Here is a 17,721-nt window from a genome sequence, read left to right as displayed (position 1 = left end):
TACAACCTTCTTATGGGGATAACTTGAAGTTTGACAGGAAAAAAAAATAAAATGCTCTTTGCGGTTTTTGGGGAGGTGGGAATATTGTCCCTCTTTGGCAAAAGCTCTGTGGGCGTTGCTTCCCCCAGGACGCCCCTGCACGCCGCAGCCTTCGCCGACCACGTGGAGTGCCTGCAGCTGCTGCTGAGCCACAGCGCGCAGGTGAACGCCGCAGACCACGCGGGCAGAACGCCGCTCATGATGGCAGCTCACAACGGGCACGTGGGCGCCGTCGGTGAGTGCAGCCTGCCTCCGTCCCTCTGCTCCTGCAGTTACTGCCCCACAGGGTAATCTCTGTTATCCTGGGAAAATGGAGGAAGGAAAAGAAATTATGGGGATAATAACTCTCTGTAAGAAGATAGCTTTTCATCCACTAAAAAATACTACTTCTTCTTCTCGGCAGTCTTGGTGAACATTTGCAATAAATTCGAGTCTTACTTCCTCCTAAGAGCACACTGTAAAGAGCACAAGGGGAGTAGTAATTCTATTCTCCTGTTTACTTCCTTGATTTTTTGGAGCAGTAAAGCTGCATGTGTGAAAAAGATTATGTTACTTTTTTCTGTCCTATCTTACAGGAAGTCCCATTCTTGAAAAGGCAGCTATCAGCAGCTGCTTTTTCCAGGCTAGACTATGTGCTACTGCCATACAGATTGGGGACCTATGGGCTTTGCACAATTCCCTTTTCTCTAGCTTCAACAGCACAGGCTGCATCCCAAGTTCTTTATATCCCCTTAGTCCTTTCAAAAGCAGGATTCACAGTTGTTCTCAGGCAGAGGTGATTCAGGCAATATTTGCTGATCTGCAAATAGGGAAGTTCATAAATAAATTAAGATCAGTATATGTTTGACAGTTTGGGGCACCACAAACAAGCTGTTAGCTCCACATTTGTTTGCTGATTAACTGCACAAGATTAGTTTGTTCTCACTCACTAATTTAACTTCATGATTATAAAGCTTACATCATATAACTCCTTAATTGATTAGCATGTATGCACATGTACACTGAAATAGTAATTTTTTCCTCTCTTTTGACATGTTCATCTGCCCATTCGGTTTGTTCATTGATTTCTACTCTATACCTCAGACTTTTTGGTGAACATTGCCAAGGCTGACCTGACATTAAAAGATAAGGAGTTGAATACATCTTTGCACTTGGCTAGCAGTAAAGTAAGTTGAAGACCTCTCTATGTTTTATTCTCATCAGTCTGTATGAATGTTTGTGTGTTTTTATGCTCCCAGGTTTTTTTCTGCAATGGAAATGTTGTGGTGAGGAAGGGGACATTGTTCCAAGCTTTTTCTCTAGTCTGTTTTAAAGTATTGTACATTGAGAAATAGGGATGGCTCCTATGAGAGCTGAAACATAAGTAAGTTACACTAAGAGAAGTAAAGGAAACACTTAAGGTTTTACCAGATAATCTCACTGTAAAACAGTTTAACAGGTTCAGTAACAAAGAAAAATAGAAGTATTTTTTATTATTCTACAATTTCTGTGGAAGGAGCCCAAAATTTTCCCTTAACAAAGCAGGAGTAAAAACCAGAGGCATTGATTAGATGGGTGATGGTGTCTCTTCCTACCCCTTCTTCCTCTTAATTCCTTAATTTCCACTGCTATTTCTGCAAGAAAAAATGCCCACAGGATTCCCTCTCCTGGGCCTTTTCTTTTGCTCCTATCCACAGAGGATTCCAGTGGGATCATACTACTCCATTTTCTGCAGACACATGAGCTTTGCTGAATTCTCAAGGTCCTTCAGGCACTGTTCACCTGCCAGGACTGTAGGCTCAGCATCTGCAACTTGCTGTGCTGAAACAGGATCCAAAATAGGGCCCGGATCTGTATTATTCCCAAAATTCCATTGTTAGAGCCCTCTCACACTGAAGGGGTTTTGTAGTAGGTCATTAATAATACAGAAAGGCATTTAAAGACCCAGAAGGTATGGTATTTGTTTCTGAGATTAACCCATTCTCTGTTACTGTGTAGTTCTGATAAATCATCCACTGAACGCTCTCTCAAGAGAAAACGCAGCATCCTCTGAAAGCTGAGGAAGTGAATTCATATTTAATGAATGCAGGGTTGAAAGACAGGTGAATGTCTTCATTTCTAAATGTGCTAAAACATCCCAGCAGTGGTGGTTCACAAATGGTATTTTAAGGCTCCCATAGTTCACCTTCTACACAGTCTTCCTGAGCAGTGTGCTTTGTATTTCAATTTATTAAATTTCACTTTTATTATGTAACGTTTCTTTTGCCTCAGTTTCAGATTCCTCAGCAAATTAACACCATTGGTTTTTTTTCCCTGACTACAGGGTCATGAAAAATGTGCCTTGTTAATACTTGACAAGATACAAGAACAGAGCCTTATTAATGCAAAAAATAATGCATTGCAGACGTAAGTATAGCCTGATCCTCTCAAGTTCAGTTGATTTACCAGAATATTCCAGTTTAGCATTTCAAATTCATGTCTCAGATTATTTCATAGAACAGTAAAGTTAATTTCTGATTTTTTTGAATGCTTTCCCTTGAAAAAAACCCAAATTGTGTTGCATTCTCACTTTTAATTTTGATTCTGTTGATGCCATTTCTATGCATGATCTGGTGGAAAAATTATATGAGGTCATTTATTTGAAGACTATATCAAAATGTGTAAGTATATAAGTATACAGCTGGCATTTTCTAGCTTTTTGAGATTCTAGTTAAATAATTTTTTTAGACTTACTTAGACTTAAGGTGGTACATACAGTTCTCAGAAGGCTTTTTAGGATATTTTATGTGCAACTCCTGGGGGGAATCCCACCATAGGAGGTTCAGCCAACCAATTCAGGTGGTGGATCACCTAGAGCTTGTAGAAGAATTCATTCCATCTTAGCCCTTTTTTCCCCCCTTCCAATATGAAAATATTTTTCCTGTCCTGCTAGCTGTCCCCAAACAGGAGCACTGGGTGTTGGGCCAGGAAAGGCGCAAACCAATGGTTATTTTTAATTTCCAGCTGCTCTGCAGTAACAGAGATTAGCAATTGAATATTCAAGGATAAAAAGGCAATACAATGATATTGAACAGTCCGTAGCAGCCAGAATTAAGGACAGAACACAGGCATTTCTTCAGTCTTGGATTCATTTTCCTTTTAAATATCAACTGTGTGCTGCAAACAGTGCAAAAATGAGAACTTTTAAAAGAAAGTCTTTAGACTAGAAAGTATTAAGTATTTGTGTGTTTGCACATCTATTTTATAGACTATTGTTTCAAAGCCTGCAATAATATGTAGTGTCTACAATATAATTCTAATGGTCCAAGGAAGTAAAACATTCTCTTTCAGATGCTGGGTATGCTTTAAGCATTGCCTAACTTTGTTTAGAAAATCTGTTGTAAACTGAAGTTGAATATAGTTGTTATGTTTTTGTAGACCTCTTCATATTGCTGCACGAAATGGTCTAAAGATGGTGGTTGAAGAGTTGCTGGCCAAAGGGGCCTGTGTCCTGGCAGTGGATGAAAATGGTAAGTAAATGATACTCTTTGGCAGTCTTCAGTAGGGCACAACAGGTAATTTTACAACAGACCGAAGCAATAGAATTAAAAGGTGATGATAGACTTCACTGATGCTTTTATCCTTCCAAGAACAGACACTGAGTTGTGTGAGTACCTATTTAAAAAAATTAAAAAGATATACTATTCATTTTTCTTTAGTATAAAAATCTATTCTAAACATCACAGTGGTCCCTTTTACTGTTCATTTTGCATGTACTGTCAACAGCTAGTCTTTTTTAATGCCTGAGTGCAGTGGTAACTTGAATTTCCTAAACATGCAAGTGGCACCGGATAATTCTGACACCTTGCAGAAGAATTAAGGATTTTGCATTCAATCAGCGCATGTTTTAATGGGTAGGAAGAAAACCATCAACATATGTTTGAGTGTGTCCCAGCTCATTCTGAGATCAAACCTTGTGCTTGCCAATTATCTGATCTAATCCAAGATGCAATTAAATTACTGTTGCCTTGTAAAATACATAATTATTTACTAAATGAAATAATTTTGCTTCGCACTTCGATGAAGTCCTTCGCTAAAAATTACAAAGAATCATAGAGGGATATGATTCTACAATTATAGTTTTTAAAAATATCTTCCTGAAATAAGTTGGTCTTTCTTACAATACTAACTTAATGGCATTAATGTAACAATTTGGTACCTTCATCTTTCCATATCTGTAAAGTAATAATACTACTACTCACCCATCATTGCAAGACATTTGAGATCTGTGGATGAAAAGAACTGAGTGGTATTTACTATAAACCAAATGCTACCTGGCTATACTTGCATGAATGAGTTCCATGAAAGTCATCTGACTCTAACCTCATTAGAGATAGGGGACAGAAAAATGAACCAGACTAGCTTCTAACCACAGATTTTATCCTTAAAATAGTACATACAAGTGCAGATAACCTGTATGTAACAAATTGAAATTAAGTTTAAATCTTATACACATTTAGTATTTCTAGGAACAGCATGCACAGTTTGAAAGAGAGATGTTCAAGTAGAATCTTGGTGCATGTGCATATTAATATTCTAAAGAATATTAACACTTGGAACTCAGTGGAAGAGGAAATGCACTGACTGCAGTCAGTGCTTAAATATGGGTAGTTTGCAACAAAACTGTATTCACTTTTGCCTACCAAATTCATCTGCGCTGCAGATCTTGGCTTACTCAAGGCAGTAGGTACCAGAAGTGGCCACTGCCTCACATCACTATTGCTGCAGTGCTTAAGATTTAACCATCTGCAAAAGAATTTTTCAGCTCTTAGCATAAAGGAGGATTTGTTGGAAAGTGCTAGAGTTCTGCACAGCAGCCTGTAAAATGTACAGACAGCAAGTATAATAAGCACACTGGCTTCCATGGCTCCTGTACGCAGAGAGCTGCTTTAGGGGCAGTGCTTGGACAGGAGCCAAGTTAAACTGCAGTGAAGACAAGCTTCAAGTCCTTCGCTTGACTGACACTGGAGTCATATTAGCTCTGTATTTGAAGTGTATGTCATGCTTGCTGAATACAGCCATTATTCTTCTAACACAATGTACATTTGGGTAACTAAACATCCATGTAGTCGTACCTGCTGTCCATGTATCCCATGAACTGGTCTAATTCTTTTATAATTTAATTCCTAAATAAACTGCTTTCCAAGTTGAGTAGATACTCAACAACAAACTTTAAAATTGTTTGCTTATTACATCCAACATTTTTAAAACTATTATCTTTCATGTTTAATGAAAGTCGTTGTTCTCAGAATGAGGCTTGTTCATACGCACAGAAACCGATGCCAGTTTCTGTCGCTGTTGCTGTACTCCCCGTGTTCTGTATTGGCCGTGCTGTCTGTGCTGTAGAACTGTGTTTAGCAAGTGCTTTGATTCCACTGGTGCAGTCTGTTTGCTGCCTGGTTTCACACAAGCAGTGCTTGTTGTGGTCCCGGTGACTGCAGTGCCCCCAGCCTGTACCTCCCAGCATGTCCCACGTGAGTGAGTAACACCATTGCCTGGCATGTGTAACCCCCATACATCTCCCCACGGTGTCCCTAGAGATGTACTGAGGAATGCTGGGTGCCCTGGGTGCCCTCAGTACTAACCATTGCCTTGTCTGCGTTTGTGCCCAGGTCATACGCCAGCCCTGGCTTGTGCTCCTAACAAAGACGTGGCTGACTGCCTGGCACTCATTTTGGCTACCATGATGCCTTTTTCTCCCTCCAGCTCAGTGACGGCTTTCAACTTCACTTGTTTTAAAAAAGACAATTTGGGCAGGACACACCTCTGCGATGGCTCCACTATGGGTAGCATTAACTCTTACAATAAGCCCTTGAGTAACAACATAGGAACAGAGGATGGGTACAATGAAAATGATTCAGATTCTGAAACATTTTGACTCATTGGTATTTGAAAACTTTTTTCATTATTATTTCATTTCAGCTTTAATTTTTGTCTTTTAAACAGCTTAAATCCCACAGTTATATTCTTAACTATTATTCTTGACAAGTAGGTATTGAAAGATTTGTAGTGTTGATGAGAATCAAGCCTTTAAATAACAAAATTAGAGGGATTTACTGGAACATGTTCCTATTAGAGTTCTGCAGCTTTTCAGTTTGCTGATGTTTTCTTTAGGCCCAAAGTGCCCCTGTGGAAAGTCTCTACCTCTTATTTTAAGTAGAAAAGAGAAAATGCCTTTTTTCTTTTTGACAGCACAAATAAACAGGGAACTGTTTGTAAAGAGTTCTTTCATGTTTTAGCTGCACCTTTAGTACACAATCCTATTTCCAGCATAGCCTTCACAGATTTGAGCATCACCCCTTTCCTATGTTTGTCTGTTTCCTGCTTCCAGGGGCTCTGTGAATTAGATAAGTTTTTTACACGAACCAAAGGTAAAGTTATAATCTTAAAACTGCCTGTATTACTTTTCTACAGGAAATGAAACCTTTTACATTCTGCCTGTATTAAGCACTTAAACAAACAGAAGGCACTTTTTACAGTTCTTAGTTGCAGTACACAATTAGAAAAATCTAGTTGTTAACTCTTAAGGACAAATTCTGCTCATCTCACCATATTTTCCCATGGACATCACTTCTATAAAATGGAAATCACTTGGCCCTTATTTTTTTTTCAATTCAGCACAAATGTGTATGGTTTATTTGCACTACAGAATTAGGGTCATTAGATGTTTCTGTCACCTGAGCCATTAATCATGAATCCAGTACCAGAAACAAAAAGGGGAGAGAGGGAGAAATCAGGTGTAGACAAAGGTGTACGTAAAAGTTTATAATGATTTGCCAACTTAAATGGCGCTTTTTTCCTTTTCTGTGGTTAAATAACTTATTTTTACTGCAAACAGTATTGAATTTTAAAATACTTTTGCCAGTGTTTGGATTAACAGAGCAAAGGTAAAGCAATGAAAGCATAACACCAAAAGTTGAAATACCAAACACCAGAAACATAGCAGTGTACTGTGCAGGGGACCAGAGATAGACGAAAAAGCCTTTTGTCACCAGCTTTTAAAGCAGTGTCAACTTTGTGAATATGTTTACTCCTTCTGCCAAAGTTTCTAGGTCAAATGGACCCCGACCCTCCTCTGCAACAGATGTACAAAAGGAAGAATGAGACTTTGTAAACAAAAACAAAAAACACAAACAAAAAACTGTCATGAACTAACCAGCCGTACCAAGAGGACCAAAATGCTTCAGTTAATTAAATTGAAGACTTTGCTACTTTTATTTTTTTCTTCAAATGTGAGTGACATAATGAAGTAGTTTTTTCTAAATGATAAAAATATAAACTTTTGAGGTAATAGGAGTCTTGGGTGAATTTTACATTTTATGACACAGGTTTCAAGTTGACATTTTTAACTGATGATGTGTTGACCACAGGTGGGTTTTTTTTTCCAGACTTAAGAATATGTTCATATACTTTTAATGTAAATGTGTTTCTATTTATTTGAAATGAAACAAATGCCCAGGAAAAATAACTATGGCTTGTTCTCCTAGTTAGCATTCACGCATACTGTTTGGAATGATGTGAAATGAAATGTGAATCTGGCAAGACTGAGGGCCTGAGGAGCAAAAGGAAGGGTGGATGCACTCTGGGAGAGTGCCCATCTTGTGTGAAATGCAAAGGTTAGGTCTGCTGGTTGTGCTGGGAAAAAGCAGAAAGCAAAACACCTTCCTTTGTTTGAAAGGGATCCAGCCCCTTGCCAGACAGGTGAGAAAACCCATGCAGCTGTGATGGAGACGGGAGAGGAGGTGGTAGAGCATGGAGTCAGGTGTTCCTGTGATTCACACTCAGCTTGTCTCAGGCCTGTGTCTGTGCTGGGAGGGTGAGATGAGCTTTCTCAGTGCTCGCTTTTGGCAGGGTAAAGGAAAAGCAAGAATTTTAATTTTACTTGCAGTTTTTAGCCCTGTTGCACTGAATTGTTGAAAATCTATTGGTAGATTTCAGTTCTTTAATTGGGAAAAAATATTTATAGATCAAGTTTATTTTGCCTTACTAAAATTGAATATTTTTTTCCTTGAACATTAAAAATTTTCCAAAGTTTACAACAAAAAAACCCCTCTTTTCTCTTAACTCTAGTTTCTACAGTAGAATGACAGAGAACCTAAAACCTTGGTTTTCTCCTCAGAAATAGCACCAAATAACATTTTAATTAATTTTTCTCAGCATTTTTGCTTTTAAAAATTGCAGAAAAGCAATAACCACCTTACTTAAAACACTGAAAATAAGAGTAGAGATCAATTGTTAAAATTTTCAGTGGTGCCTGTTCCAAAATGAATAGTAATCCCAAATTTTGGGGCTTTTTCATGTGGAATGATGACATTGAAAACAAACATATGGGAAATAGCTGCCACCTGTCTAACAGCAGAATCAGCATTTTAATCTTATTTTAAGCAGAAATGTAGGCAGGCTTCTTGGCAGGATTAGTTGTAAGTCTCACCCTGAAAGACAGAAAGTTACGCTATCCTACATGACAGTGCTTCATTAAGAGAAAACCAGCCCTCTTTATAAAGAGCTGTTATATTATTTTAAGCAGCCATTTTAAAAGTTTCAGTATTTTTACCTGCTACCATACAGTTACCGAAACTTCTCCTATTTGCGATACCTCGTAACGCTGGTAACTGTGTAGTGCAACAGCTGCTGCCTCTTAGTGCATGCCAGAAGCAGAGGTCATTTATTTCTGAGTCATGCTGGTCCTTCCAGGCACCAAATCTAACCTTTACCCTTGAAACCCTACATGCTGTCAGGATGCAGCATTCCAAAAAGCACAGGAACATACGCTGTGCTTGCACCTCAAGGGCACTGCATAGGTCACGTTTTGAGGGTGCTGGATTTAGGAGGAAAACTGCCATGAGCGAGACACTTGGAAGTGCTCAGTGTTGGCCTGTCCCACATCTCACGTGAGTTACCAGAATCCCTTTTTTGTATGCTAGCACATTAATCTGTAATTTATCACATGTAGAATTAAATGTGTAGTTTAGGGCAGGTATTTAAGCATGGGAGTAATGTTACTCTTGTAAATAATCTCCTTGCCTTTCTGTGGACTTCTTACAAGAGTAATCATACAGAATTGTTGCACTTAACCCTGGATCCTGCAACTTACAGTACATGGACAACTTCTGTGTCAGCACCCAGCAGAGGGCACTTGGGGAGGGGCAGCTCCCTGCCCAGGTGTATTGGCAGGATCGTTTCATCCTGTATTTTAACCACAGCTGCAGGTGGAATCCAGAGCAGGATGGGCTCCCAAGTCTCTCTCATAAATAGTTACAACCTCTGGACTGCCTGAAATTGCTGTGAAATAGCTCAGGGGATTTCTGTTCAACGCTACTAAAAGGGCACCATAAAATGTGTTTGGTACTTTTATGCAGTAAACAACTGCCAGGTTATTGAGTTAGAACAAACACATGAAATGAATTGTTTATCCATTGTACTGTTGAGAAACTTGGTTATGTATTTGAGGATGATTTTAAAAAAAATTGTGATTTTTATTCTTAGTCATGTAAGAAATATTAGAGTGCCTTTTTATATTTGTGTATAATGGAAATGTTTTGTGAAACTTGTCTTTTTTTTTTTTCATTTGAGTGTTATGAAAGCAATATATTACCAGTAAATTTTCATTTCAGACCTTCTTTGAATGTATAAAGTGTTTCTTTTTCTTCTACCTGCATTGAAATGAAAATTAATATGCTAAATTTCTATAGGAATAATGTATAATTTTTGCAGTGCTGAAAATGCTTTCTTATTACACAAAAAGTAAACCTTAGGTCAGTGTTATAGGAAAGGGCGTTTTAAACTAGTGACAATCTTGAGTGTGTGTATAAAATGTAATTTTATGCATTTCTTATGCAGTGATCTACATATTAAAGCCAATATCTTATGTTTTGTAGGTTTTGTCTTATATTTTATGCTTTAGCATGTGCAATATATCTTTACAAACCATGGTGATACGCATCTGGTGCCAGTGTTATATTTTGCATAACATTTGTAATAAACGATATAAAACATTGTTTGATGGTTTCGGTGGGGTTTTGTCGGTATTGTTTGCTTTTGTAAATTGAAGTTTAAGGACTTGGGTAAATATGTCACATATGAAATGAGGAAAAAACTTAAATTCAGTGAATGACTTGGAATTCAGCCTGAATCTTCTCAAGCACAGTTTAGTAACTTTTTCAACTACTGAATGCTGTATTAATGTAATAAAGAACCCTAACTGTAAGCTACTATTGCAATGCATTCAGATGGTTATTTTTACAAATAAAAATGGTACCACTACTGTTGGAAAACGGAGTAAATTTTGTTTCTTTTGGGGGAGCCTGGGAGGCTTAAGTATTCAGCAGTGAGGATAGAAATGCAACTGCATGTTAGCTATTTCGTACTTCCCTCATATGTAAATACCCCTTGCCTTAGAAAGCTGATTTTGCTGTCTCTGTAGATTCGGAGGAGGTGGGGGAACAAAATAAAACGCCACAGTAAGGGGTGGGTTTTTTTCGGTTAATTATTAAATATTTTACTATTTTCCGTGGTGAGCACCACCCACACTGCTGGGTGTGCTCTGCAGTGAGCTGGGGCAGCAGTCCCACAGGGACTAAAATGCAGCAGAGAGCTTAAGATAGTGAGAGATATTAAGGTGTTAAAAGTACCTGACTTAAAGCAAACAAACAAAACACACAAAAAGGAAAACAAACAAACAAAAAAAAAAACAACAACAAAAAAAAAACCACAAAACCAAACCACCAGCAGCGCTTTTCAGATGGTGAGTGCCAGTAGCTTTATGGCCGTTTATCACTGAACTGCTTCCCGCCAGGGCAGGGGCTGTAGGAGCACCTGCCTAGCGGGACGCGCGGCTTTGTTTTCGGCAAGGTACGCGACCCCGCGGTGCGGCCTGGCGGCGTCTGGCGGGGGTGAATGTGCCCCCGGGACACGCCGGAGCGCTGCGGGGCCGAGCGGCCGCGCTCCCTCACAGCCCGGCTCCCTCACAGCCCCGGCTCCCTCACAGCGCCGGCTCCCTCACAGCCCCGGCCCCCTGACAGCCCCGGCTCCCTCACAGCCCCGGCGCGGCGCAGCGCCCTCCCCATCATGGCGGACACGCCTCCCCCGCGAGCCGCGACATGGCGGGCGGGCCCCTCGGCCCAGCGGCCGCTCGACCTCCCCAACATGGCGGCCGCCCCCCGGCGCCGGCGGTGGCCGCCAGGTTGAGGCGGCCGCCCGCCCGCTCCGCCTCCCGGGCGGCGGCGCTCCCGCCCCGCCCCGCCCCGCCCCGCCGTGCCCGTGTGCGCGGGGAGCCCGCGGGGAGCAGCGCTCCGCTGCGCGGGGCGCCATGGGGCGGGCGGGTCGCCGGCTGCCCGCGCTGGCAGCGCTCTTCTACGGGGCGCTGGCGGCCCTGGTGCTGCTGGGCGTGCGGGACGTGCTCTTTCTCTACGAGGAGAACCGGTGCAGCATGACCTACATGTACGAGTACCCCGAGTACCTGGTGAGTGCGGCGGGGTGTAACAGGTGGGACCTGGCGCTCCCGGGGCGTTGCCGCCCGCCCCGCCGCGGCCGGAGCCCGGAGCCGGGAGCCTGAGGCGCAGCTCCCCTGGGGAAGGAGAACAGCCCCTAAGTCGGGGTTCGTCGCCGTGCCGGAGCGGCGAGCGGTAAATGGGGCACGGGCAGCTGGGGCGTGTGCGGGGCCGGGGGCTGGCAGGAGGCACTGATGTGCCCGCGTCGTGTGGCGCTGCCCCTCGGGCAGAGAGCAGTGGAAGAGCTGCCCACCTGTAACCCAGCGCGGCGGTCCGTGCTGCCACCGGTGAGAAACCTGCCCGCGTCCGAACCTGCGAATGCCTAGAGGTACCTGTAGCTCTGGTGAAAGGCAGAAGCTCATGCAGGCGTTGGCAAAGGAAGAGGCTGGGCCAGCTCCTCTGACAGCACTGCCAGTGCTCGGGAGGCCAAGCCTTGCGCTTCATGGCCCTTTTCGTGACTTCGTGGTGTGGAGTAACCAGTGTCTCAAAAAAACGCATAACGGAGCTTTGACTATTAGTGTATTTTCAGGGTGGTGAACAGTGGTGCGAAGTCTTCTCGGTGAGTCTTTGGAGGTGGCATGTCCCACAATATACATGGGAGAGCTTGTAAATCCGTGTGACGTCCCTTTTGTTTTGCTAACGGAGCCTTGTAGAAGTCTCTTTGAAAACCTGGGATCAGTTTCAGAGAGGGGACTGCTGCTGGCACTGTTTTCCACACGGTATTCTGGTTTAATCGCTGGAGGATGTAAATGGATATTTGTAAGTTCGCTGCTAACACTGCAGCATGCAGTTGTTAGAAAAGTTTCTCTTCTTGATAGTAGTTCTTACTACAACATTTTCTCTCTTATTAAAACATAATTGGTTGACTTCTGAACATTCATTTTTCATTATCTGAGATCTAATTTATGTTGAAAAAATATTAATTCTAAATAACACGCTGTTCAGAAATAGATTGCAAGCTGGCTTGCATAGTAAGGAAGATCTAAAAGCAAGAATTTAATTGGTAGTGAAGCAGAAAGTTAATTTTTGGATCTACTAACCTTGATACAGCCGTCTTAGCCTACAAAAGAGAAACTTGGTATGGCTACAGGGATTGTTTTGTCAGTGCTGTAGAACAAATTTGTTTAAGCAGTTATAAATACTTAAATACTACGCGACAAGTTTTCAGATCTCCTGGCAGTCAGAACCTACTTCAGCTTCAATCTGAAGCCAACCAACAGAAAGTTACTGGCAAAATCTGTGTGATGTTATTGGCGGGTGCCTGAGACTGTTGTCTGCCACCACATCTTTTGTATTTACTCATTATGTCAGGGCTTAATCTCCAAGCATCTTTAGGTGGGTGTTGTGCTGGTAAGGGATGCAAGGCTTAAAGGAAAGCAGGAGTTCCATGCAGGAGATGCAAGTCACAGCTGGCTGTATTGCCCTCTGGAATTTCTGTTTCCTGAGTAATCCCTATTACTGTGCAGAAAACAGCACTTCGGGCTGGGGGGCAAATGGTGAATTCGTTTGGGTTTGCTAAGGCATTATAGTTTACAAGTACCTCTTTATTGCTGGAAGTGTCTATTGTCTGTCTAGTGCTGCCTTCACTAGGAAATCCCAGGGTAGGAGTTTCAGGTGGGAGGTACCTGTCCTTGCTTCCGGATTGGTATCACATTACAAAACAATTAACTGAGCAATTAAACAAGAAGTTTCATTTCTTTTGTGTCTATCAGTGTGGGTTAGCTCACAGTCAGCCTAATACTTGAACATCTTTTTTGTGTGTGAGTTGTAAAATTGCAGTGTTTGAATTGTCCTGTTCAGCTGTACTTGGCGTGAGATTCAGAAGTTAATAATGAGGACTTTTTCACATAAACCTAATTTCTTTGGGAACCAGGGTGAAAAAAGAAGCCTGCATTGACATTGTAAAAAGTTGCTGTAGCTTGCTACAACTGATTACATAAGCAATGTCTTGGGACTTCACAATTTAAACCCACTGTCATGGAACATGAATGTCTCTCTTCCTTTGGAGTTACGCATTGCTATTTTGTTATAATATTTCAATACTGTGATTTACAAAAAAAACCCGAACCAAACCAAAAAACCAACCCCCCAGTATTCTGACAGTACTCTGAGAGTACAATTCTCATGGCTTCTGTGGTTTTTGCATTTGACATTGACCCCAAGAAGAACAGCATGTTATATTATGTTCCCTAAAAGATTTTGAAAAGACAATGAACCAGGAAGTTACTGTGGATGAACAGTTGATTTGATCTGTCAGGAAGTCATACAAGCACATCTCAGTGGTGCTCTTAGTTTAGTAATGGGAACTGCTGAAGTTTTCTTCACATAATTTTGAAAGCCTGTGCAAAAGGAGCAGCAGAAAGGAATAAGAATGGGAGAGAGGAGTGAGATCAGTGAAGCTGGAAAGGCAAGATGATGGAGAAAGGGAAAGACCAAAGGATGATCTGAAGACGTAAGCCCTGAATGAAGCTTAAATTTTCTTGTTCTCAGTGAAAGAATTTAACTCACGCTCTCTATTGTGTTAATGAACCAAGATAATTAAAATACTATAAATAACATACACACATAGATATCTCATAGAATATATAGATATATCTCAAACATCATAAAAATAGTTTGCAAATAACCAATATACCAAAAGAATTGGAAGGCCAAGGAAGAAAGAAAATAGTCATTAGCTGAGGAGAGATAGAGAAGAACAGGGGAAGGGAAGGAGTGTAGGGGCGTGGAATTAAAGCTAAATCACCTTTATGGTAGATGTGGCTGAGAGAAAACAATGAAATATTTGAAAAAAAAGATGCTTCTATTTCAAGGAAACAATTAAGAGAGACTTTACAGGGGCTTTCTGATGCAAAACTGAGTTTAGTTTTGACTTTATTCTGGAAAAGTGTTTCCTTAAATTATAAATTAGGCCTTAATACATTTATTTTTGTATTATCTTGTTTGTCCCTCAGTTGTTGCAACATAATTAGTCAAAGATTGGCATGAGTGTATTTGCACTTGTCAAAGTTTTAGAAATCTTTATCTTAGAAACTCAAGAGTTATAAACCAACAAACCTCCATGCAGGAGTTAAACCAAATAAGTAGTAAGCAAGAACACATTTAATTAAGACAGTGTCATATGACTCTTAAGAGATTGACTTACTGGTGTAAGATTAATCCTCACCTAGCCTTTGGGTTCAAAGAGATCTTGTTCTTTTCTCTTTGAGAATCATAATCCTGTGAATCAATTGTGTGCTGGGTTAGGGGTTTACTTGTTTTCTTCTTAAGAAGTAGAAGAAATACGGCCTTCTTTAAGGTGACAGCTGACATGCACATTAGACCTTGAGTTGTTACAGAACCAGGTGGTTTGTCAGACCACAAAACCAGCCCTGAAAATGAAACAGAAAAACCCCAAAGTACCACGGGTTTGTTTTTTTTCTGCTGAGCTGTATTGGGGTGGTTACTGCTGTTTAAGCTCCCATTGCAGGCGACATCTCTGTAAAACTCGGCTAGTAGAACTCGCAGAGCATGTGTAATTGACCCTGAGGTAACAGGTGCCATCTGACAGGCACCCACACCACGCTGCTCTCGAGGTTTAGCTGTCATATCCTTGTTCTGAGACTGGAAAGGATTCCGGAACCATCAGGAATAGTTAGTGTCACTCATGTGCCCCAGTTTCTGGTCTCAGCTTCTCCTCTTCTGGCAGATTTGGTTGGGTTTTGACATGCCTTTTTTTTCCTTTTCCCCCCTTGTATTGTAAGCCTGGATTTACTTTATGAATGTAAAGTAAATTTATCTTTGATAGATACATAATTTTTTTGATAAATATTTATCTTTGATAGATACATAATTGCATTCATTTGCAGTTTGTTTCAAAGCTAGTTAAAGGTAATCACTGTTTAGAGTAAGTAACTGCAGCCATTCATTATGTATAGTAATACCTATTTAATCAGTTTGTTTGATATTCTAATTTTGATTAGGTTTTTTTTTTAAAGCCAAACCCAGTTTTTCATTCTGTATTCTTTAGACTGTAATTTAAAACCATAAAAATAAAAACACGTAAGCCAGATCATTTAAATGGCTGGATAGCCACTGTATTTTCCTGTTCATAACACTATAAACAAACTGTATTTTCCTGTTCATAACACTATAAACAAGGGGTTTGTTTTCTTTTTAACTTCTGCAACAGAAAATAAAATTACCCAAGAAAACAGCCAGACGATACCCAGCATATGAGCTCTATCTCTATGGAGAAGGGAACTATGCTGAAGAAAACAAAAATCTCCTATTAACAGGAATTCCAGTTCTCTTTCTTCCTGGGAATGCTGGCAGTTACAAACAAGGTAAGTGTTTAGATGAGTTATAGCTTTGTTATAAAAAAGCTCTCAGATTTATGCATTAGGTAGTTTTCTGTTTGAAGTAATACCAGACAGAGTCATAATGGTTGATCATATTAGTCTATGCTTAATTTCAAACAGTCAAAATACTTTTTGTTTGAAATCAGTTGAATGGTTAAGATGTAATATTTCTCTGGAATAAGCCTTTTGAAAGCCAGAAACAGTACATTTTATGCTGTCCTCTGGCAGCACTGCACCCTTGCTGTTCTTTTGATTGCAAACATCTCGTTGGTTTTGATTTGAATGATGTTTAGTGCAGTTAATGCCAAATAAAACACGACCTGAATTTGATTAGAAGAAACTGAACCATCTGTCATCTGTGATGTAAAGGAATTACATGCTATAGAAATCAGCATCATCTAAGCTTGCCCTCTAGTTTAATTATTCCCTATATCTCTGTGTAGTGGTGTTTTTTTCAGTAACATCATTTTCCCACTTTACATATAGCCTCTTTTTTTCCCCTCTTACATTTCTAGGCTCCAGATGAAAAGAAGTAATAGTTTTAAAGCATTTTTATTTTTCATTCTAAATGCCAAAGCTAATGGTACATTAAGTTTTGTGTTTCAGCGTTTACTCTGGTACCTGCTATTCCTTCCAGTCTGGATTTGTCAGACTGATATTTTTGTTCCCTAAAATGTGCTTTGAGACAGTAAATAACACTCTCATGATGTTAGAAAAATGGATGTGTGTGTGGGGAAAATCAGCACAGTCTGAACCCTTACTGTGATAACTTTTCCTCATATTAGCACTAAACTTGATGATTATATTACCAGATTTCAGAGAACCTTTACAGAGTTGGTTTTTTTCAGAGTGTGCTTGCTTAGCTTATAACAGTGTAAAATATTTTACCAACTAGTGCTTTCAGAAAAACCATACAGACTTCCAGGCACAATAGCATCCAAAGAAGATTACAAACAGAATGATTATGAGAGGTGCCATATGGACTTTTGTGATTGTGCATCAAATATTGCAAATCTGTGAATTAATGCTGTCTCTAAAAACATGGCAGTACATCACTGTGCAGGATATAGAATGGTACTTTCAGGGCATTTTAGGAATCAAAAGGAAATGTCTGAAGAACAAACTAGGTGAATAGAAGTACTACTTGCTATAGGAGCAGTAAATATTTTTAAAATGTTCTTTTTGGAATGGATTTATGGAGACTGGCAATAAATCATATATGCATTTTGCAAAACCTTTGTTAAAATTAATTCATATTAATCCATACTTTGTTCAGTTTTTATTGTGAGATAACTTCATTCTGATGCCTAGATGAGCAGAGAAGCTGTTGCTGTTGCAATTTTCATAGTTGTTTAAAATATATTCATATTTGCTGAGCAGTGAAGACAAGTGCTGCTGCTGCCTTTGCTGGCCTTGTTATTTTCATAGAACCGTTTAGGTTGGAAAGGACCTTTAACATTATGGGATGCAACCATTACCCCAGCACTGCCACGCCCACCACTAAGCCCTATCACTAAGTGCCACATCTACACAGCTTTTAAAAGCCTCCAGGGACAGCAACTCCACTACTACCCTGAGCAGCTTGTTCCAATGTCTGATCACTCTTTTGGGGAAGAAACATTTCCTAAGCTCCAATGTAAATCTCCCCTGGTGCAACTTGAGGCCATTTTCTCTTGTCCTTTCACTTGAAAGAAGAAGCTCACTCACAACCTACCTTCAGGAGGTTTTGATGTGTTACAGGCACTTCTGAAATGTTCATTCATCGTCTTTCATGGGCACTAAAATGGATTTTGTAAAATGTACAAAATTCAGACTTTGAGTAAAAGATGCTCTGG

General features: G+C 40.3%; 2 protein-coding genes across 10 annotated transcripts in view; both read left to right on the top strand.

Annotated features, from left to right (window-relative positions):
* Positions 1-10,055, top strand: part of ANKRD44 (ankyrin repeat domain 44) — a 132,542-nt gene extending 122,487 nt beyond the window's left edge. For 5 of the 8 annotated variants that reach the window (XM_069022060.1, XM_069022059.1, XM_069022058.1 and 2 more), the window contains exons 24-28: positions 129-274; positions 1,123-1,205; positions 2,342-2,424; positions 3,436-3,527; positions 5,670-10,055. In XM_069022060.1, the coding sequence (XP_068878161.1) occupies positions 129-274; positions 1,123-1,205; positions 2,342-2,424; positions 3,436-3,527; positions 5,670-5,935 (670 nt within the window). In that variant the 3' untranslated portion in view covers positions 5,936-10,055. The remainder of the gene's footprint in view (positions 1-128; positions 275-1,122; positions 1,206-2,341; positions 2,425-3,435; positions 3,528-5,669) is intronic. The other 3 variants (XM_069022063.1, XM_069022062.1, XM_069022061.1) reach the window with 1 other exon arrangement.
* Positions 10,056-11,336: 1,281 nt separating this feature from the next.
* Positions 11,337-17,721, top strand: part of PGAP1 (post-GPI attachment to proteins inositol deacylase 1) — a 35,498-nt gene continuing 29,113 nt past the window's right edge. For both annotated transcript variants that reach the window (XM_069022065.1, XM_069022064.1), the window contains exons 1-2: positions 11,337-11,518; positions 15,718-15,871. In XM_069022065.1, coding sequence (XP_068878166.1) covers positions 11,366-11,518; positions 15,718-15,871 — 307 coding nt within the window. In that variant the 5' untranslated portion in view covers positions 11,337-11,365. The remainder of the gene's footprint in view (positions 11,519-15,717; positions 15,872-17,721) is intronic.

This window comes from Aphelocoma coerulescens, chromosome 7 (genome assembly GCF_041296385.1).
Source record: "Aphelocoma coerulescens isolate FSJ_1873_10779 chromosome 7, UR_Acoe_1.0, whole genome shotgun sequence".
Classification (NCBI taxonomy): Eukaryota; Metazoa; Chordata; class Aves; order Passeriformes; family Corvidae; genus Aphelocoma; species Aphelocoma coerulescens.
Note: the sequence above shows the minus strand (reverse complement) of the source record. Positions and strands in the feature narration are given on the sequence as shown.